At 42.0% G+C, this 23,544-nt stretch overlaps 2 protein-coding genes across 15 annotated transcripts in view; one reads left to right on the top strand and one right to left on the bottom strand.

Annotated features, from left to right (window-relative positions):
- The window catches only part of COL4A4 (collagen type IV alpha 4 chain), a 78,337-nt gene extending 76,243 nt beyond the window's left edge, over nucleotides 1-2,094 (top strand). For all 7 annotated transcript variants that reach the window (XR_014526931.1, XM_083506288.1, XM_083506287.1 and 4 more), the window contains one exon: nucleotides 1,305-2,094. Coding sequence is in view for 6 of the 7 variants with exons in the window: in XM_083506288.1 (XP_083362414.1) it covers nucleotides 1,305-1,568 (264 nt within the window). In the remaining variant the exon portion in view is untranslated. The remainder of the gene's footprint in view (nucleotides 1-1,304) is intronic.
- Nucleotides 2,095-7,260: 5,166 nt separating this feature from the next.
- RHBDD1 (rhomboid domain containing 1) overlaps nucleotides 7,261-23,544 on the bottom strand; it is a 31,749-nt gene continuing 15,465 nt past the window's right edge. For 5 of the 8 annotated variants that reach the window (XM_083506604.1, XM_083506601.1, XM_083506602.1 and 2 more), the window contains 3 exons: nucleotides 23,328-23,381; nucleotides 19,398-19,517; nucleotides 7,261-9,760 (listed from right to left, as the gene is read on the bottom strand). In XM_083506604.1, the coding sequence (XP_083362730.1) occupies nucleotides 9,648-9,760; nucleotides 19,398-19,517; nucleotides 23,328-23,381 (287 nt within the window). In that variant the 3' untranslated portion in view covers nucleotides 7,261-9,647. The remainder of the gene's footprint in view (nucleotides 9,761-19,397; nucleotides 19,518-23,327; nucleotides 23,382-23,544) is intronic. The other 3 variants (XR_014526951.1, XR_014526952.1, XM_083506603.1) reach the window with 2 other exon arrangements.

Raw genomic sequence — 23,544 nt, 5'->3', positions numbered from 1 at the left:
TACTGTGTCCAGTTCTGGGCACCACAATTCAAGAAGGACACTGACAAACTGGAACGTGTCCAGAGGAGGGCAACCAAAATGGTCAAAGGCCTGGAAACGATGCCTTATGAGGAACGGCTAAGGGAGCTGGGCATGTTTAGCCTGGAGAAGAGGAGGTTAAGGGGTGATATGATAGCCATGTTCAAATATATAAAAGGATGTCACATAGAGGAGGGAGAAAGGTTGTTTTCTGCTGCTCCAGAGAAGCAGACACGGAGCAATGGAGCCAAACTACAAGAAAGAAGATTCCACCTAAACATTAGGAAGAACTTCCTGACAGTAAGAGCTGTTCGACAGTGGAATTTGCTGCCAAGGAGTGTGGTGGAGTCTCCTACTTTGGAGGTCTTTAAGCAGAGGCTTGACAACCATATGTCAGGAGTGCTCTGATGGTGTTTCCTGCTTGGCAGGGGGTTGGACTCGATGGCCCTTGTGGTCTTTTCCAACTCTATGATTCTATGATTCTATGAAAAGTCTGTATGGCCTTCATCTGCTGCTAAAATGGCATAGTCTGTGCCTCCAAGCAAGGGGCTGCTGCCGAGATCTTTTCTCTTGTAGACACTTCCCTTATTTCAGCTTGCAGAGGCATAAAAAAATGACATCTGACTATTAACTTTTTACCGGCTTTATTGTATGGTTTTATGTTTGGTGTTATAAAATTTAGCCATTCAGCAGAATTACTCCTGGAGGCTGAGACTGGCAGATCAATGAGCTCAGGAGTTTGGGTGTGCTGATCAAGTGTCCGCACTAAGTCTGGCATCACTCGGAACGACTTTGATATTTCTAATGATATTTTTAATGTAAATATTTTTATAAATAAAGCAAACTGTGGGCACAGGTAATTATGTATGGGAAGAAGATGCAGGCTCTTCAGGTACTGTGTTCTTGAGCTATGAAGAATTTCAAAGGTCAAACACAAGACTTTGAATTGAGCCCAGAGTATCCTGCCAACCAACAGTTAGCTCCAAGTTCAAATTAAATGAAGATTGGTTTTGACATAAACCATAGGCCAAAATCAATTCTCTTTATCACCATTCACACCCCAAAATGAAAACTGCAGAAGCTATCACAAAATTCATTTTGCCTTATGAGAAATGCCAACTCTGTTGGTCAGTACTACGATTTAAGAGATTTAGTTGTAAGAAAGTTATATTGTGTTCACTACGCAGTCTTATCCAAATGAGTTTCACTGAGCTCAGTGTGATTGGCTACTGAGTAAAACTGTACAGGGTGAGATAACTTCCACCTCTTTTGCCCGTTTCTTTCAGCACACTGGATCTGGAGACCAGGGAGGTGGACAGTCTCTCATGTCAACTGGAAGCTGCCTTGAGGACTTCAGATCAGCACCCTTCATTGAATGCCAGGGGCAGCGAGGGACATGCCAATTCTTTACCAATGAATACAGCTTCTGGTTAAGTACTGTAAACCCAGAGATGCAGTTTACTTCAGTCCCTCGCTCAGAGACTTTCAAAGATGAGCAAGAACAACGCCGCAATGTAGGTAGATGCCAGGTCTGCATGAAATATGGCTAAAAGAAACCCGATCATTTACCAAAGTGAAAGAGGATGCCGTCAGTTGCATGTGGTGCTAATCTTATGTGAAACTGTGCACTGCCGTTCAAGCCTTTGGCCACGTCTGCAGAAGTTTAAGCCAGTCAAACCATGGAACTGTAGTTCTTCCTCAAGTCCCACTCCCTGTGCAGCAACACTTTAAGAGGCATTGTAGCTGTGCTAGCTAGAAATTTATGGAAAGCTTAATGTTCTTTATGAGCCCCAAAGCATAAGTTCTCTTGCAAAGGCCAGCAGGGTGGGAAGGCCAGTGTGGGGTGAGCGTTAAGAGTGCGGACTAGGACCTGGGAGAACAGGGTTCAAATCCATACTCAGCCATGAACCTCAACTTGGTGATCTTAGGCCAGTCACTGGCTCTCAGCCTATCCTACCTCACAGAGTATTGTGAGGATAAAAGGGGAAGGGGAAGAACCACATGCACCCGCTAGAACTCACTGGAGGAAAGATGGGGTGTAAATGTAGGAAAACTAAATAAATAAAAAACAAACCATCTCCTGAGTTCTTTTTTGCTGCCATAGGGAATAGATAATCTATCACCCTCGCACATCTTTTTTCCTGGAGCTTTTTACCCTTTATTTCCCTCTTGTCTCCTTAAACTGCAAGCCTGCGGGCAAGTCCAGTCTTATGTTTTTAATATTGTTTATACAACACCTTGATGATTGAGACACTTTATTGGTCGTAAACTATTTTTATTAGGTCTGACCTAGCAGAGTCACGGATGCAATTCATGTAAGCATGAAAAGCACACCAGCAGGCTTAAGCAAATTTCTGCCAGGAGGTTGTGACACTGCCACAAATAAAGCCAAGTCATACTTACTGTTTTTTTCTGTGTATAAGACTATATTTTTTCCTAAATTTTTGAAGTTTAAAATAAGGGGCCGTCTTATACACGGATAGTGCATGGTGCATTTTCTTAATTTTGGGTAAAAAAAAATACGGGTCGTCTTATACATGGGGGCATCTTATACACGGAAAAATATAGTACTTTCCCCATGTGGTTGCATCCTCAGGGATCACCATCTGAATGCTTGTAAATCAGCGCAAAGAATGATAATACATATGAAACATTTTCTCATATGGTGTTATCTCCATTTTTACAAGTCGTGTGTGCATCATTTTCACTTGAGGAGTCTAATTAAATTATACTAACCCTACAGACAAGTCACACTTTTAGACATCTTTGTAACACAGAGCTGGTCTGTCAATGAGCTTGATACCTAAAGCCAGCTCCCTATAGAGCATGTCCTTGGGGATCCTGCCATCTTCTATTCTGTGGACATGACCAAGACAGTGTAGGTGTCGCTTAGACAGGAGTGTGACCCTGCTAGGAATGTGGGCTTGGAAGAGCACATTGGTGAAGGCAAGAAGGGCTAACGTGGCTTAAAACCAAGCATTTTGGCCTGAGCTGATAAGTGAACAGATTCTAAGCAACCACATATTTTGTGCTCTAACCAAGCACTGCTATGATGATTCTTATAGAAGTATCCTATGCATGGCTATTCAGAAGTTCCTCTAAGTTCAACAGGACTTATTCTTAGGTAGATGTACATAGGAAATAACTCATAACGCAGTTACTTCTTGTAATGTAGAATACTTTCATAACCAAGCTCCATCAAGAATAGATTTCCCTATTCCCCCTCAAGTTCCAACTGGGAAGCAAGGTAAAGTGGACATTTACTGAACACTGTGCAATCCTTGGTGACATGAGGCAACTGGCTTACCAGTGCCTGTTTTCCTGTTCTGATTTCCCACCCCTGGAGGAAACTATCTAAAGAACCCTCCTGTTAAGGTAGCTAATGAATGGGTGGACAGCAGCCCTTTGGAGAATAGCTTGTTTATCTGGGTTTTTCTATTACTATACACAGGCGGGTCACTGAGAAGCCAGTCTGTGTATCTTTATGTTTTCATTTATTTTGAGTTATTTATATCATTTTATACTTTTGTCTGCTGAAGTGTTATTACAGCCATTCATCAACAGTCCGTCCTTCACATCCTCTTCAAGGGACATGCCACAGAGTACCTAGGATGTATCTAGGGATGCATGCATGCAGCCCTTTTAAAAAGCAAAATTCCCCTCAATCAGCTGTTTGGCAAGAAAGGATGAGCAATAGGGGAAATAGAATATGACCTTTAATCCCCCGTGAACAGTGCTGAAAATCTGACCTAAACTACAATATGATCTTCAAGTCACCAGATCCATCACACAATGGGCATAGCTGGTCTTTGGCCTGATATTTATCGACAAGAAAAAGAAAACAAAGGTGCTAAAAATAGCTTTCATGCATGAAAAACATTAAAATGCAGACAACAGGAAAAATCCACTTTGCCTGCTTGGAATGTTAATTCAACAAACAGGCTAGGTCAAACCCACCTGAGGTGTTAACCAGATCTGTTGTTCAGCCTATACACAAGCATTCACAGAAGTATCATATTGCAGATGAGTGCATGTCACAGAAGCTACAGTAATGGGCATGATCACTTTGAAAATATTATTGTCTTGCTTACTTGGCAGAACTAGCAAGAACCAACAAATGCTAAGATAAATGAATATTATAGTGGGTGAATTCCAACTAACCTTGTGGGTGGAACCCTGCCTCTTTGTACCCTTCCCACTGCTCTGCAGTGTTGAGCGAATCTCTAGAGCATATTGGGGGGGGTTGTAGGGAGGAGGAGTTCTGTTGCACAACAGGAAATCCTGCAGGAAATGCATTATTTGAATATAATATAATATAATATACAATATTTGCACATATGGTAGACAAAAAGTAAAAGTGATTGCAGCTTAAAGTACAGACTATAAGACAGCAAGATGGCAAGATGGCTAGTGGTTACATATTAACACAGGCTACCTAAACCTATACTTCCTGGACCATAAACTTAAGCATTTCCTGTAGCAGAAATAAGAGGCAGACAGAGCAACTGTTCTATGTGGAGTAAAGGCATGGACTAGGAAACCTGACAAAATAGCAGTGGAGACATATACCCAAGGGCAGGGGTGGGGAGGGACTTGAATGCAAATGACTAGGGGCTGGACTAATTTGGGGCTGGGTGGTGGGGCTGGGAGATAACAAGTCTAGGGAAATAGGAAAGAGAGAGTAAGCAGAAGCAAGGCACTAATAATTGCCTACCTCAAGAAGGGGCAATAAAGGTAAAAGGTTTCCTTGATTCCACTGTAACCTGCTGGGGCACAGTAATGGCTGAGACCAGAATTTCTAACAGTGGTTCAAAAAGGGTGTAGAACGGTCTGCTCAAATGCCAAGAGGCACCAGGTAAGACGAGTGAACAACAGACAACAATGGGTTGGCCAGTAAGTTGGCCCTTGAGGCAAGCCAGACGCCTAAGTTCCTTCCAAGTTGCTTGATAAAAGTTTTAAAAATAGAAAAAAGCTTGTTTTAGAGATAAAACTGGCTTGTGCTTCCTGCAACAGTCATGACTTAATGTTTGTTCTACATGAAACAGTTTGGGATAATAGTTTTCAGCTCCACATGAACAGTTAGCTGAATGTTCACCTATAAACAGACCTCTTAAGTGAGTTTCCCTAAAATAAAACCAAGAGTCAAAACAGGAGCGGGGGGGGGGGGGAATCCTCACTCCCGGTCTGCAAAGTGTTACAGATAAAAGCACTTTAAAGAGGCCCAAGGCTTAACAAGTAGCATAAGAAAGAAAAAACTACAACTGTTGTTTTGTTTTCATGCAAAATAAAGTGAGCGTGGATGTTTGTGCATTCCAAGCTACTCATGCTTTGACAATTTATTCTGGCTTTATATGCCAATTTGCAGTGCTGTCATGACAAATGTGTTGTTGCCATGGTAACTTCCACAGTCAGTGCTTAGGCTGTCACTGAAATACTATCCTCCACTTTAAATGAACAGCAATATTTCACGGCACATTTTTTAAAAATACTGTTTTTACACAGAGAATGGAGCCATCCGCAGGGAACATTCCTTCCTATGTTTTCCCTGTGGTGTCTGTTTCTTCCCTCTAAATTGATTGGAATTCTATTCTCCCTTGAGGTTCAAGGGGATATATATTTGTTGTTGTTTTCAACAGACTTCTCTTCGGTGTTCTAGAGAGTACACAGACCACAGGTAACTAAAAGAAACCATAGAGAAATGTCCAAGTATTGGTTTTGGTCTATATTTCAAGCACATTACAGATGTGTCCCAATCACAAAATCAGATATACCGGTACATACACTGTAGGCCCAAATTTGTTGAACAAACACTAACTAATCCCAAAATCCTATGCTCCCAGAAATTCATAGTACTGTTGGAATAGTACATGTAGGATGCTGGTGTTGCTGCCTGCCATTGATAAACACAGGCTGTCATTCATACATACCTTGCAGGCTGCTGCAGAAAACCTCAGAACTAAATGTAAGAAGAAAAGCCTCTGAAGTAGCTTTCAGGGCAGGCAGTTACCTCAGTGAAGGCTGAAGCAAGTTTCAAACACTTCCACTTTTGCAATTTATCAGATTCAAGCCAGAGTACAAGCTATAGATGCTAACGGATCCAAATATCTCTTTCAAGCTGAGGACCCTAGGTAGTTGCAATGAGAAACAAAGCCTTGACTTGAAACCCTGTACAGAAAGCTGTCCATCCGGGTTGATCCATGAAAGGTATTTCTCTGTTCAGGAATCTTCCAGGCAGCCCACAAAAATCAGCTGCTGAGAGGGACAACCGTTCTTCACAACCAACCTTTGCTCTGCACTGAATTGTTTGAGATAAAATACACAGGAGCACTCAAACTGGAGCGCAAGAACAATAACTGACCAGATGTCATGCAGACACTCTGGCCTTCTCTAGTGACAGGTCCAGTGCAAGTTGGAGAGAAGAGGAGATGTTATGGATACCCAAGAGGCATCAGTGTGACAAAAGGAGGATCACCCAAAGCAAATTCTCATTCTTACCAGCAGGGTGGTCATGCTTGGGTCCTGACTGTCTTACTGACCCAAAGGCTCACTAAGGGACTGATACTGCTGATAGGGCCTCCTTCGCACATCTTTCAGGTGTGTGAGGGGTGAAGAGCAAAGGCCATAATATCACTGATGTGATGTCTGAAGTCAAAGACAGGCAGCAGGATACACCGTCTCCTGGCTCTTACCTTGGTACCAACCTGTTGTATTGAGTTAGAGGTTGTAACAACCCAAAGTTCAATCATTCCCTCCCTCTTGCTTCTTCGTTCCAAAGGTAACTGTGCTAAAGCAACGAAACTCAAGGTAAGTATCATACACTAGTTAGCTGCCACACAGACACTCTTTTGGATGAGCTGGAGACAATATGGAATGAAAGTGTGACGTTGAAAAGTATCCTCAGACTCCAGGAAAGATGTGACAATCTCCACCAATACCACTCAGAATAAAGTGGCTGTTCTACCAAGCCATCAGGAGAGAAGAATTTGATTATTTACACAACAGCAAACACATTTTTGGAAACAAACATTATACTGCATGATTCTTCTATGAGAACAGAGCTTTCATTCACTAAATTTAAGGACAACCTTTCCACAGTCATTTGAAACTGAAAATCAGGTAACTTAATTGATCAGTATTAGATTTTTTATATACATGTTCATTTTATCAGGGATACTCCTCAATTAGAAAATGCTATGTTGAGGGGCCAAAACACATACATGCACACATAAAAACACAGCCCTATTTAAGCTGAAGTGTGAAATATATATATTTTATTCTTTTAAAAAATCACAAGATTGCTTGTTAATTCACAAACCATAATTACCAGTGACAAAACATGTAATGAACAGGAATGTTCAATCTCACCTCTTCTAACACTATTCCTCAAAAGAGATTAACCAAAATGATTTCCGGGAGCTTGTGAAGAGTTGCTTTAAAAATAATAATTTAAAAGTCGAGGGCGTCTTCATCAGCAACACTTGCAGAAGTTTACAATAAGTAAACAGGAGGCAGTGATAATCACCAACTTAGATGGCTCTAAAAGATTAGACAAATTCATGGAGAAGAGCATTCAAGGAGACGAATGCTTCTGAATACCAGTTGCTGGAAACCAAAGTTTTTCCTAGGCATCTGGTTGGCCACTGTGAGAACAGGATGCTGGACTAGACGGGCCATTGGCCTGATCCAGCAGGCTATTCTTATGTTCTTAAATGAGTTGTACTTGATTCGGTTCAAGTATTACTGTTTGAAAATTGAAAATTAGTTGACTAAATGTAATGGCAAATTCAGTGACCACAAAGGTAAATGCACCTTTACAAGTAATTATCCTGGACTTTCCTGTTGTGGTCCTGATGAATATTGCTCCTCTGAAGCTATTTCCACTTAGAAGTAAGCTCCCTTTGGCAGCAATGCAAGTCTTTCCCCAAATGCAAGTCTTAACCAAAAGAAGGTTAGCATAGGTGGTCACAGGATTTTCCTGAAGGACAAAAATGTAACAGCACAAATGCTAGCTAGATCTTAAAATAAAAATTCAAGCACAACATTTGCTGCACTTGCAGTATAGATTGCAGATGAAAACCAGTACTCAATTATGTACAGGATCAGTACTTCTGAATATAAAAGACCTACAAAATCATCAGTCAGAGACCAAAGAGATTTATATGTAGTGCCATTACTGTATTCCTGAAACCTCTCCCAAATTTAGAGCTCTCAGCACTTGGCAGGACAAAAAACCATTTTGTATTTTGGTTCTCTTGGGACAACACTGATAAAGGAAATTACAGATGCAAAACTGAAGCCTATCCAAACAATATCCTGTGCATCTCGAATGTTTTCATATTTTTAAACTGAGGATCTGCTGATGAAATCCAGAAAACAAACAGATTACATCATCAATATTTCTGCTACATTAACATCCAGATGTTACTTATGATGTGCATATGGGGGTCAGGGAGGAATGGAGAGGGAGAGGGAGAGGGAGATCCTGGACAAAACTCCTTGGAGAGGTAGTTGTGTCAATGCTTCAAAAGCACAGAAACCAGTCAGTAAGTAAACTCACATTCGAACATACAAATAAATCAAAACTTACAGCATGAATCTAAATATGCTATGAATAATACTGAAAAGATTGAAGGCAACAAAAGTTCTCCTACTTGGGCTTTGAAAAATATACAAAGTTCAGGCCTCTCGTGTACAAAAAGATTTAAGTGTTAGTACATTAATATATTTATACACTGATTGTCACTTTATTACCTAAAAAAGATACATCACTAGCACACAATTGTGCCCAAAGGCACTGCAGAACGGCTGCCAGGAGCTTCTTTTTACACACCATAATGTTTAGTTCTTAAATTATACTGAAAACAATATGGATGGGTTTAACCAATCAGCAGATCTAAAGAGGGCATATCCTAGCCAAATAAAAGCTGTTATCTAGAAGCCCTAAACTGTATCTTGAACTTTTCTGAGGCACATCAAATTCTGTTCCAGAGCATTTGAGACGTAAATTCTGTGCAGAGAAGCAGCTGGCAGAAGCTTCCATAGTGAGCTCAATGTAAAGCAATACTCAGCATTATCCAACAATGAAAAGCGTGCCACAAGCCCATCTTACTCAAGTGAATGGGTACTGCCCACGTATAGTTCCTGCACATCTCTCTTCCCTTTCATTTCAATTGTGCTTGCACAGATATTCCAAGTCAATTGTACTCAGAATTTTTTTAAAGGATTCCAAATAGAAAATAAACATTTTCATTATACATTTACATCCACACAGTATATATTCAAAACACAAGCAAATGATTATCAGAGTTAAAGAAAATAAACCCAAATACAATATAATTTAAGAACGGAGTTTTGTGGCGCGAGAAATCCCCTTTGGTTTTGTCTGCAGTGTCTTTGAAGGTAACCCTAAAAGGAAGTACCTTGCAGGGTGTAAGGGTTTAAAGAAACTTTTTCAACTTCAGTTTTAACTTTGGAAGCCCAGAGGCAAAGCAAGTGCACATTTTCCACACACCTTGGTACGATAATTTGCAGGAAACATTATTTTCTGAGAAACTGCTAAACTGATAAAGATCGGACAGTGCTCTGGCAACTGGGAAGAGCCCTTTATATATTTTAGAGACCTGAGAATTTTACCACCTCTCAAATCGATTAAGTCTTTGCCTTCTAAGTTCCTCAACTGATGGCTCTTCCGGTGGAAGCCAGAAGCCGTAGGGTCTCCTCTCATTGCCGTAATGTCTTGGGCCTGTTAAGAAAAGCAAATACCAATCACTGTCATCTTCCGAAATCTACAACAGGCATATTTCTGAGGATTTTTAACATATAGTTTTATAATGTTAGGTCAGACGCAAATCTGCAAGTTGCTGCTGCTAATATACTAGGCTTTATAGTATGTGTAATAATTCTGAGTCAAAAGAAAGACTTGTCAATGGAACAATTTACGCTTTCTCATCAACATGACCCGTCCCCTTGAAATTTCTTACATTGGCTCCTCTGTGATGAAATGCATCAACTGCTGTAATAAAAAGGGGTGACCACCACCCCATACACATACACACCTCATATCCCACACTAGTTTTCAGCCAGTGCTCTCTTTTTGTCTCCAGTAGAAGACATATAGCCATCAAATTTTCCAACCCCAAGAAGAGAAAAGAAGTTCAGTTTAAGCTCTCGCTCTCAAAAGTAATTTCTTCTATTGCTGAAAGGAATTTCCAGTGGAACAAATAGTTTGTGGCCATGCAGTGTTGCCTGAATATTAAAAAAAAAAAACTGTCTGTGTTCAATTATCATTTTGGAAAAAAAGAACAAGCAGCAATTGCTAGCAGTTTATGGACGAGCTAAGCTGCAACTCAACTTCATGAGAACAACAGGATACTGGGACTTCCTAAAGCAGGGAAGAGGTGAGCTTCTCTTCCCAACTACACATCTATGATTTTGTCAACTAGGGTGACCATCCAAATAAGTGAAGAAGGATGGCTCAGAGAGTCATGGTCTTTTGATTTTTAAAAACAATTGGGCAGTGAGGTCATTTTAGGTCCAGAGTGATGGTGGACCTAAGATTTGTACCTTTGCATCAGCTACTACAAGTTGTGCTGACTACCAACAGTTTATAGGCAGCTTGAAAAAGGACTAGACAAATTTGTGAAAGGTGTAGCTAATAGTAACTGATGGACCTGACAGCTAACTGAAACTTCCATGTTCACAAGCAATGTCTCTCTGAATAGCAGATTCTGGGGACGAAGAGCAGGGAGGGCCATTGTTGCTATGCTTGAGCCTCTGGCAGGCTACTATTAGAAATGGGATGGACCTTTCACCTGATCCAGCAGAAGAGTTATTAGGCATACAGGAGACAGAACTGTGCATGAAGCTGTGGCTCTCTGAGGTTTCTGCCAACCCTGCATAGTCAGCTGAAGAGCCAGGCTGTTTTGTTTAAATGTCTCTGCCTTGGGTGTTTAGTTGTATTATTTTAAAACCATTTTTTGTTGTTTATATTGTATGGTTATAAATCTTCTTGAGAATTATGTGAAAGGAGATGAGCAAAGCAAAACAACAAATCAAGCATTCACACAGATCACTTCCTATGTTTTCCCCTATGTTTTTAGCTGCTCTTATTTTTATCTGTAAGAGCTGTATTTTATCTGTATTTTTATCTTCAGGCCCCGTCTGGGAAGAAGGTGGGTATAAATTAAAAAAAAAATTAAAAATCATAATAATGTCAATATTATCTTGTTCATTTAGAGGAAATAAGCAAGAACCATACAATTTACTACAATTAGAATATTTATTTACACAAAATGGAAGAGTGTTTTTAAAAAATGACATTGCAGCCTACAGTGCCAATATGCAGTTCAATATGCAAAACATAGGGCCCTTCCAAGCCCACTTTGCTTGGACCATAACCTTAGTTACTAGCATGAGGATAGCAAGGGACAGCTAAAGGTGGGAAATTTCCTTATATGGATGTTTGAAGCAAGAAACCCAGGAGAACGAAGGAAAGACTGAAATAATCAGAAATGAGAAATGTTCATAAGCAAATAATTGTAGTTCAGATCTCACAATTGCTTTAGGTGAGCAAGACTTGTGTAGTACAATGGGCAGAAAGGAGGATAGATTAAACACAATAGTTAATTACCTTGAAGAAAAGGGACCACTATGCCTGCTATAGAGGAATGGCTGATAAAACTCATGGACTTGGCTGAGATGGCAAAGTTAACATGTTTAATTAGAGAAAAATTATTGACATTTATTCAGGACTGGAAACTTCTTACGGACCACTGTAAATGTGACAGCAAATGTGTCAGATATGCTCTGGTTTTTCAGAGTAAAAAGCATCTGTGCCTAAAGTAAATACAAAAACAAGGAATCAAATTTAGCAAACACTTTAGTATGTTTGGGAGGTTTCTACTGCATCTAAACATCAAGGATTAAAATAGTGACTGCTCTAGTGAACAATATTAATTTAGATGCTGATCATGCTTCAGGAGTTCCAGGAGATGGCACCAGAGGCTCACAGGCAACACATTAGAGGAAAGTAGGGCAAACTCCAGTCAACAAAGCATTCCGCATAGTAAGCAGAATTAGGCTTATTTTGAAACAGATGGGCTCTACAGAAGCTGCAGCACTGAATATTATAGAGTTGTTTATTGTCTGGCTGGTTTGAAACCCAGGGATTATTTGCTAGCAACTAGCACTTTCTGTGTCACATCGGGTTTCATCTAAAACAGAATAAAGTGAAAGCCCACTGGGATATATAGATATACATTTTTTCTACTAATCCACTGTTGAATTCAGAACTGAAACTTGCTATTATGTGGTCTATTCAGCACAGGAGTGCTTTTTTTCTGGAAAGATTAGCAGCATACCCGACATCCTAACCCTGATGTAGAACAGCTAGCTAACAGATTTTGTCAGAGCTGGGAATTGCACAGAAGTACTACGAAAAAATATTTACCACTGTTGGCACTTGTTTTTGAAACATCATTTTGAACACCCTGTACTCAATAGCATAAAGAGATCACCTTGGAACTCTCGAGGGCATTGTGAGATGGTCATACTCTAAAAAAGGCTTGTTAAATTTGCAAAGCAACTAACACCCTTCCCAATCATGAGTTGGGATAGAGCATGAAGAACACTTCAGTCTAGAAGTTCTAAAAGATGCAGTTATTGTATGCCACTGACTTGCACAGTATATCACAAAACCCCTGTGTTTTGTAGAAGAGTTAATAAACTTTTGTTCAGACTACAATGTTAGGTGTGAGTCATCAAAATTCCACAATAAAACTATTAGCATTACGAGAACAGAGGGTAGTTGGAATGCAACAGTGATAATAAAACGGGGGACTTGAATACTTGAGAAATACAAAATGAGTAAGAAAACGTATTTTACTGAACCAAAGCACTCAATCCAACGTGCTTTATAAATGCTCTTGCAGAGATTGGTCCAGTAAAAGAGGCTGTCAAAGGTTATAAAAACACAGAACACATGATAGACCAAAACCCAATTAACTATGAGTGCCTTAACTACAAATTTTGCCAACTATCTTTACTTGGTCTTGACTAGATGCAACTTCAGCTGACTCATTCTTAGTCAAAGCTAGACACTCCATAAATGTGATGGATTCAGTTCAAATTATCATGGGCTGGATGGAGGAATCCTCATAGAGCAGGATAGTTAACTGGTGGTCATCCAGATGTTGCTGAATTGTGACTCACATTATCCCTGACCATTGGGTAGGCTAGCCAGGCTGATTAGTGCTATAATTCAGCAACATTAGGAGGGCCACAGATCCCCTACCTGTCCTAGAGCATAGCAAAGCCCAGTTCTACCACCATCCACAATTTGACAGTGAGGCTCTGCCATTATGGGGAAAGGGAGGCCTGTATGCACCTCCACATCCAATTTGGTCAAGCTAATTCAAGGATCTAATGAGCGTGGGGCCATATGATGCAAAAGAACAATGTTCTCAGGTTATAGAAGGCAATACTCCGACCCTGACAAAGGGATTCCTTGGATGGTCCTAAGAACAGGACCAATGGGTTCCAGAGTAGTACAAAAAATTATTCAGCATGATCATCATGAACTGATCTCATCAGGATGGATATATGTTCTGTCATGCTGGCAAAGAATCTCAAATCAGTCGATTACACTAATGCTGCCCTGTACAACAACTCGAGGCTTTCTTACTATAACTTTTGAGACCTATATGGTCAATTTCATCCTTCCTACAGGGAGCAGCAATAGGAATAGCACAAGTCATTGACCAGGAACTATCACTTTCTAGCATTTCTTGGGGACATAAGGAACTACCTAGAGTAGGTGTGAGTAGGAAACATGTGGCCCTCCAGATGGATGACAATGTCCATCATCCTGGACCACTGGTCATGCAGACTGGGCTGATGGGAGTTGGGACACCAACAATATCCATGAGGAACCTGCATTAAGAAACTGAAGGTAACAAACCCAAGAAAATCCTGATAGGTAACACAAGATGTTTACGGCCTTTCTTGTAACGTTAAAATCTCTGCTTGAACATATAATCCAAATGTTTATTTTTATGTATCATTTATGTATCCCCAAATAAGATTGTGATGTATCATTTGGCTTCAGTGAAACATTTAGGGTTGTCATATCTTGAAGAGCAATTATGGATCGCTATGACAACTCTCATTTTACATACCCATGAAAAAGAGGCCATGTCCTGGGAAAAGAGGACATATAGCAACTCTACAATACCAAGAATGTTGGTTTATAACTTCAGGCAAGGAACAAGCACTAGAAGCAAACAAAGGTTTCTTTTCACAAAAATCTTGTTTGATAACAAACAAACAAAAAAGCCAACATATAAAAATGTGGAAAAAATGTGACCTGTAAATAGACTGCTTTCTGTCTAGGATGTTTTATTCCTAGTTGCCAACAACTGATTTCTTAAAATAAAATAAAAAAGTGTTTATTATGGAAATATTAAACCAAACACATTTCACAAAGTCCAAAAGAAAATAACCTTGAAGGTCATTTTGAGGATTAATTACTACGTGCATACAAAACTATGAAGAGTTTTACAACTTGCTCAGAATCTCTCACTGCAATGGGTAAAGTTATTAGGACAAGAGTTCTTTCTAAACATGTGTCTGTAACATGTAGATTTCACAATGAATTTCATAATCAAATAATTTCATAACTGGTTGGAAATTCCCCCCTAATTTATCAAGGGGACAAATGAAAAGTTTTAGTAACATTTGAACAACTGGCACCAAACGACAACCTCGGTTTTGGCTTTAATTCATCTCAGATGAGAGACTGTTTATTCCCTAACAACACTGTTTGGTCTTGCTAATTATGTTGTAATGCCAGGGCATTCTTTCTTGTGTGTCCAAAGTTCACAAAGAGCTTCTGGGTACTGTATAAAGAATACATAATGCATTACCCAGCAGTTTTTTTTCCTATTGGCAGTACAGCTGGGCTTGTCTTTCCAAACAAAAAACAGCAACGTATACGACAGCACTCTATAAAAGACACACTGATATAACATTCAAGTTGCGGGTGGGAGGGAAATGCTTCTCCACAAAAAACAACAACGGGCATTTAAAATGCGTAGAAAGCAGAAATGGGCTGAGTAAATAAATGGGAAGATCTTGGCAATGATTATTGCTCCCTTGCACCTTTTTTCTTAGGCTTCAGCATCACTGCCATTTTTGTTCCAAAGGATGACAAATAAAAGAATTGGTATAAGTGATATGGTCCCCTGTAGCTATCCTATTTCATTAGGAAAGAAAGAAAGAAAGAAAGAAAGAAAGAAAGAAAGAAAGAAAGAAAGAAAGAAAGAAAGAATATGCTTTTAAGTCCTATTCAAACCCCTTCATCAGGAACTGGGAACAAGAGCAAAACATGTCAGAGATGTCACCTGGCTACTTAGCCACCTTCCACATGAACATACAATTCAGAGATGCTGCTTCTACAAACTTCAAGAGAGGTTTCCAATGGCATGGTGTGCTACTGTACATGAACAGCCTGCTGCAATAAAGCAACAACCACAGAGAACAATTTTTTCATAGTATCCACTGGTTCCCAGGGCCTATTTGGACACTCTCCAAAGGTCAGATTTCCCTCTGAAAACATGGGGTGGGGAGCATAAAGGTGGCAAAGTACACACTGTGTGGGTGGAAGGAACACTAAACAGACCTTCAGAGATTGATTAAGTGGATCCAAAGTCCTCAGAAAACACTGCAATTTCTAAGTGAGGCACCTCCAGGTCTCCAGTGCAATTAGTGTGGCTCAGTAAGAGATCTAAGTTGTGATCATCAAACACAACTATATATGTATATGCACATGGGTGACTTTCACAGGTGGACTCCCTGAAGTCACACTACAGAACTACTCATGTCATTTCAACCTCCCACTAACCGACCATGCAGTTATTTCTTTGGAGCAAACAATACTTTTCTCCTTCCAACTACTATGACACTATCCCTGATACAGCATCAATAGCTTGACTGTGCAAACGTTGACTGTATTCAAAGGTAACATTCGTGCAAGGTATGTAGTTGGTTTATATCCTAATGTGTACAATTTCACACCAAGTCAAGGCTCATGGTTTGTTGCTCCTAGTTAGACAAATTTAGTAGTAAAACTGGAGCATTCAAGCTGTGTACACCAACACATAGCTCATGCAAAGTATGTTAAACAACCACACATACCAATGCAGCCAGCAGGAATGTGAGGGAAATTCCTTTAACTTTGTTTCTCTCATTATAGTTATAACTTCTTCCCCATTTAACCTCTTCCCTAAATACCATACAAATCAATGCTCTAGATGACAAGGTCTGCACACCAGCAACTTGTTGGTTGGCTTTGTTTTGTAGAAGCACAACTTCTTCTAGGCACTGGATATCTGCTTGTGAATAAGTGTAAGTCACCACAGACATAATCCAATAGGTGCTTTCTACTGCCATACAAGAATATACTCACCACTACAGTGGAACCTCGGGTTGCGAATGTGATCCGTGAAGGCACGTTCGCAACCCTCAGCGCCGCATCTGAGCACACACACAGGTTGCGATTCGGTGCTTCTGCACATGCGCAGAAACCCAGAAGTAACCCATTCCTGTACTTCCAGGTTCGGAGCAGTGCGCAACCCGAAAACGCATAACCTGAAGCGTCTGTGACCCGAGGTACCAATGTATTTCAGCAGTAGTAGTCATACTACTGGTGGCTAATTTTGATTTCCCCAGATCAGAACCCTATGAAAAGCTGAAAAAGTGGCTTGACTTGAAACTAAATTACTTAATTTCAGCAGGAAAGCAAAAACAAATCAAACATATTACAACATCTAGGAGTGCTAAAACTGCCTCTCCTCCAATGACATCAAATATCTTCCTGCCCCGATCTTCAGACACAAACTTGCATTATCCCAAAGACATTACTTCCCTTCTGAAGAAGCAGGCTTCTAAGCAGAGAAAAACTCTTCTGCGCATGATTTTATTTACATCACTGAATGGTCCAACAGAGCAGGGCTACTTCTAGGTAAGTCTCTCTTGGCTAGTGTTTCTATACTGGATAAAGAATCCCAACCAAGATAGACCTCTTTCCATTAACATTCTGCTTACTTAGACATTTTATATTACATGGTCAAAACAGTTAAGTAATGTTTTGCTGTACTTCATTGATTTTACAAGATGAGCCAAACCCATAATAAACAGGTTTATTTGTTTTAGATTTTAAGCATATCTTAATAACAGTGTGTCAGTGAGCTAACTATGGTTGTGGGCAAGATATCTTAACAAAAACAAAGTCCAGCTGTGTCAAAACAAGATCAAGTATTATATGACCATGTTGTTGGTACCCTCCCTGTTTCCATGCCATACCTTGTATAGGCACATGTATTTTTTTTTAAGTTCCTGTGTGGCACAAACATCCATTTCAAAGCCCTGCTAGAGGAAACCAAAGGAATATGAATATGAATTTTTTTTTATCTGTGCACAATATATTTTAAGATTTGTGTGCCCACATTTCTGTGATGTTCATCTGTTTCCAATTATTTGTTTGTATTGACTGTATCAGAGACACACCATCACTGACATCTTTTATCTCGTTAGCAACTTCAATGTGTATTATTAGTAACAGAATTACTGACTTTTTTGTAGTAATTTTCATGTGGGAAGTAAACTAACACAGCTGTGGCTTTGTAAACAGAAGGCAATCATAAACCACTGTATTTCCTGGAAACACAAACTAATGAGCATCCAGAGCTATTTAAAACCATTATTGAACACTATATAAGAGGCAGAGCACTTGGCACTTCCTGCATCCTGGGCCAAGAATTGGAGGATGTATGAAAGTTTTAAATAATTGCATTCTAATAGGGAGAAAGCTGAGATATTACAATCAGCTACTGAAATTACAAAGTTTTGAGTTACACAAAGCAGAACTGGAAGATCTATCTATAAGTGTGAATGTGAAGACAAGTAGCCATTTAAGATGGACAGTCATCAAATAGCCAGAGACAGGGTCTTTTGTCCAGTGGTACCCAGACTGTGGAACTTCCACCACAGGCATATTTGCCTAGCACCAACATTATAATATTTTCTATGCCAAACAAACACTGTCTTATCCTCCTCATTCTCTGATGGCAAATAATACAGATACGATTATTATTTCAGCTGCTCTTCTGTATATTTGAAGCTGGTTTAAAAAAATGATTTGTAGGGTGCCTTGAAGACCAAACTTGAAAGAAAGGTGGGTTAATTTAAAAAGAGAAAAAAGAGAGAGAAAGGGTCACTTTAAACTGCTTTGTGGAAAATCCATTCAACATGGAATGAGTGGTAGGAGGAAGGCTAATCCTCAAAAGCTACAATTGCTATTCCAGTAATTGTTCTTGCTTTTACCAAGGTTATAAATTTTAAATTCCAGACATGTCTTTAGAAGATGATGCAAGTTATAGTTTCAGACAGTCCGAAGTTAGCCACACTCCAGTGATATGATACAATCACCGGGGTAGGAAAAAACAAGATTCCATCCCCCTGCCTGAAGGGACAATTTACCCCACAGATGAACTCACATTATTCCAATCACTATGAGCTGCACATAAACAGCAAGAGTAACAGCACACCACACCATGGTGTCATAGAGCTGTCTGCTCTGTAGACATGATTATGCAAATATGCTCTCCCACACACTATGGAGAAGCAGAAACCCTTCAGCCTCACCAGCCAATACCACCCCTAGCATTTGACAAACAGATGTTAAGTGTGAAGCAAAACACACCCAGAGTCTAACCCGATTGAATTTTTTAAAAGCTTTAATTAGAATAATTATTAAAATAGAAAACGGTCAGACTTTAAACAGACTCAACGCACAACATACAATAATAGAAAAAGTCAGCGGCTAACTAAACAAATATTATATAAATATTAAATACAGGCTGTGCAGAAACATCCAGCCTTATTCAGTAAAAAAGTCTCAATCATCCCCAAACCTAAAGCGAGAGAGACTGGTTTATAACCTCCACACACAAAACCTCAAACTCAGAAATTATTTTAGGAATTCGTCATTAGTTTTTGACCAATTTATTCTGCTGTTTACTCTTCAAATAAAATCATTTACAAAACAGCAGCGACATTTCCAGGCTCCCTGCCTTCTAGGTCCTAATAGTAAATTTAAATTGATGGCCCCATATGCTTTCAGACATGTTGTTCCAGTGCATCTTTAAGATAGGAGTGCCAAAACCACCTAAGTCTTTTAAGACTAGTTTGCAAGCCAACACAGCACCTGCTACTGAAAAAATGAACCATGAACAAAGTTAAACTTCGAAAACAACAGGGGAAAAAAGAAAATACAAATTTATGAAGCTCTGCATAGGTTCTCAGTAGAAAGTGAGATTCCTTACCTCTATCATTCAGACTATTTCTGAGGGCCCTTTCAACCTGTTCTTCTTCATTCAGTCCACCAGTATACATGCTGTAATCTCTCGTTGAGTGCGATGGGTAACCTGAGTATCTAAAATTCTCTACACAGATCACACACAGAGAAAGAAAGTGTGATACCAGGAGTGACTACTATATCAAATTACAGTATTGAATTTGTTCTACGTTTCCCCTCAACCCTCCGGAGCAGATTTGTAGAGGGTATGGGGGTGTGGGGAGAAAGAGAGGAAGGGCAAGTTCCATTCCTCAAGTGGAAGTATTTGTGCTAGTGGTAGAACCTCACTGGATACTGACCATTATATCTGTAACTTGCTTTTTAAGAACTAAGAGGTAGGTAATAGTGCAAGGAAAAATGCTGTGCATACTGTAGTAATCACAAAAAAGAAAAAGAGTCTATTAAAGCCTGTTGCAATTCAGCTAGGCCCTAAAAGGATGCAAACCCAACTTTTTTTGCACATGTCCCTATTTGCACTGATAATCACACATGTAAGTGGATTCTGTATGTTTGATTCCTAAGCCCAATCCAGCAACTGTCTCTACACTCTGTGTGGTCTAGTAAAATTGTCTAGTGCTCCAGTGATAGCTTGCAGGGTGAGCCAAGAGCTGAATTCACCCATTGGATGATCTCACTTCCTCATAAAATAGTTGATCAACACACTTCCAATTTCTTTTATTAGGCTGCTGTGTGTGCTCAGCATGATCAGGGTGCACATGAATAATGGTACTTTGTTTGCTCTTTTTATTCATGAACAAGGATAATCATCTTCTGGTAAACAGAGCAGCAATTAAAAGACCAGCATAAACCAAAATGCTCTCCTTTCCACTTATCACTGAGAGAAAGCTCACCAGCCCTAACACATCTGGTAATACAGGACACCCCGGCCAGGTAGACCTCTCAAATACCGTATTTTTCCGTGTATAAGATTTTTATTATTATTAAATGTATTAAATGTTTAAAATTGGGGGTCGTCTTATACATGGATAGTGCAGAGGGGGGATGGGCGATTGGCGGCAACCGCAAGCAGGAGACGGTCAGCGGCAATTGGGCAGGTGATTGGTGGCCGCGGCAAGGCCTGCTAACGATTGGCTGCTGCTGTGGCAATTGGGCGGGTGATTGGTGGCTGCAGCAAGGCCTGCTGGCGATTGGCTGCGGCAGTGGCAATTGGGCGGACGTTTGGTGGTATACCACTGAATGAAACTGCCAGTGATCTGCCCCTCATACTGGCAGAGGGTGAAACAATCTGCATGGGCGAAGTGCTGATACAGCTTGTTCCTCCCTCTACTTCTTTAAACTGAGTGGCTGAGGAGTGCACCTCTGCCCTCGCCTCAGCCAAGCAGTTTTACGGAGCCTCCAACCCACTACCGCTTGCACAAGCCTCTGTTGAAATGCTCCTGCTTGCACTCAAGTAGGAATGGGATCGGGGCTGCTCAGCTGGCAAGGTGCAGGCTCCATCATACTTTTCCACTGAGGGTGCGCAGCTGCGCTCCCCTCAAGGGAAAAGTGTAAAAGAGCCCCCACCTTGGAATCAGACCCCCTGCACCATGTGAAGGCAGTCAAGCGGAACATGGGATGTGTTTGGGGAAGGTGGAGACAGCCCAGCAGCTGCATCTGAGAGTCCCTGCACTGCCTTTGATGCAGCTGCCTGTCTCCACCTTGCCAGGCGGTGCTCCTTTAGACTTCTCTGTTGAGGGGAACACAGCTGCACACCCCTCAATGGAAAAGCATGATGGAGTCTGCAGCCCCGATCCTGCTCCTGCAAGAAGGAGTGGGGTCGGGGATCTCTCAGCTGGGAAGCGGGGGCTTCATGTTCCCCAGCTGAGCAGCCCCCATCTCGCTTCTGCTTACCGGGACATCAGGGCTCATTCAGTTGGGGGCAGGAGACTTTCCTGCCTACAGCTGGGCAGCAGGCTGGGGCCAGCTGCATTGTCCTCAGCCCGCCAGACGCTGAGCTGAAAGCTCCTCAGGTCCCGCCATGAGAGCTAAGGCAGTTTCTCCCAGTGCCTCGCCAGCTGGGGCTAATGCAGCTTGTTTCAACATTCCGGTTTATCGCCAAACTGCGATGTTTTGCTGACAATATATCGCGATGTTGAAAACCTAAGCCCATCCCTAATCCAGTGTTTCCCAACCTTTTTTGGGCAAAGGCACACTTGTTTCATGAAAAAAATCTCGAGGCACACCACCATTACAGCCCCGTGACGTCAGCGCGCAGCGTCACGCCGGGAGGGACATGAATTGCTAGCAAATTACATAATCACCTCCTTGAGGGCTGGCTCATCTTCTCCGAAGGCAGAACCCCATTAATTAACAGCACAGACTCACACCATAGCCAAGACGAGGGGGGAAAACCTCAGTCATGCACAGTCATGCACATGTGGGGGCTAAATGAGGACGAAGACCGGGCAGAGAGCAGGGTTCAAATCACCCCACCTGGCCAGGACAATCCCTGGGTGCTCCCTTGGGCCACTCCCCTGACCCACCTCGCAGGGCTGTTGTTGCGAGGATAACTCGGGGAGAACCACGCGCGCCCCCGGGAGCTCCTTGGAGGAGAAAGCGGGCGATGAATGCAATGCACGAAATATATGAGAGGCGACCAGGTTTTGCAGGTGAGGGGCCCCCGCCAGCCTCCGCTTCCAACACCCGGCGCAACGACGCCGAAGTTTCCCCCCGGGCTCGGCTCGGGGAGCAGCGCTGCTCCCCCCCGGCTCCCCTTCGCCCTCCCGGCTCTCTCTGCCGCCCACTGGGGACCCCCCTCACCTGCCAAGTCCGGAGCGCCGGTGGAAGTTGCATGCATGCATGCAGGGCGCCGCGTTGCCATTGCATTGCACTGCACTCCATGCAACGCCTGCACGCATGCATTGCCTTGCACGCCCGCCAAGGGGTCTCCCCGCGGTCCGATGCGTCCCCTCCGGCGCGGATGCAGCATTGCAAAAATAAAAAACCCCCGACGCAGCCCTACCTGGGGGGCAGCCTCCGCCTCCGCCGCTCCGCCTCCGCGGGGATCCCCAGGCTTCATCCTGCCGCCCGATCTCCGCGGGGGCGCAGGCAGGCTGCGCGGGGTCTGCGCGGAAGAGCTCCTGCCCGCCCGGCCGCCGCCGCTGCGCTCATTCCATGGCCGGGAGAAGAGCGCTTCAAACAAAACGCCCGGCCCGCCGGGAAACGTAGTTCGCACACCCCGCGCGGGCGCGGAGCCCAAGGGCGAAGGGGACTACGGATCCCGGCAGCCCCCGCGCCGGGGACGGAGGGGGAGAGGCCGGGTGCAGGGATGGAGGGACGGGTGGGCGAGCGAGTGAGTGAGTGGCAGCCGCCAAGCCTTGGCCGAGAGCCAGGAAGGGCCTCCCCGGAGGAGGAGGAGGAGGAGGGAGGCGCAGAGCGGGAGGGAGGGAGGGAACCCCAGGGGTCATCTAGTGACGGCGCCCCAATCGAAAATTTGACTTTAAAAAAAAAAAACCGTTCGAATTTTTAAATTTTTCCCGCGGCACACCAGGCAACATCTCGCGGCACACTAGTGTGCCGCAGAACAGTGGTTGGGAAACACTGCCCTAATCAGAGCATGTGTGGGCACACACACTCACAACAAAATCAGCGCCTCAACTCCAAAACCACCACAGCTACACACTTTATAAATCTGGTTAATGGAAGGAGAATGAATGCATGTCAGCTACATTGGTGAGCAATCCTTACCTTGTGGCTAAACCCAGTATAGTAGATCAAACACCATACTTCCCTTGACGCAGAGGGCAATGGTATTCAAACATTTACATTCCTGACACTGAGAAAAAGGCAGAGGCACCACAAAGCAGATTGAAGCACTACAGAAACAGAAGAGTGCTCCAATCTCCTATGATATTTCCTGAGCACTTTTAGATAAGCGAGTACAACCTAAGTTACTTACCTGAATTGTATCTGTTTCTTTGTTCTGAAAAGTCAGTTTGAGAGCGAAAGCCACCTAGCAAGAATGTATTTAATATTCATAAGCATTTATCATATTGCCCTTTTACAACTTTGAATTTGACAGATTCATCTATCTAGAAGTATAACTGTTACAATTCTATCCTGTTAACATGTCTATTGAGTTTTGACAATTTTCTTCTAACAAGCTGAACAGCAAT

The sequence above is a fragment of the Podarcis liolepis genome, assembly GCF_965112155.1.
Source record: "Podarcis liolepis genome assembly, chromosome: 5".
NCBI classification, from domain to species: domain Eukaryota; kingdom Metazoa; phylum Chordata; class Lepidosauria; order Squamata; family Lacertidae; genus Podarcis; species Podarcis liolepis.
Note: the sequence above shows the minus strand (reverse complement) of the source record. Positions and strands in the feature narration are given on the sequence as shown.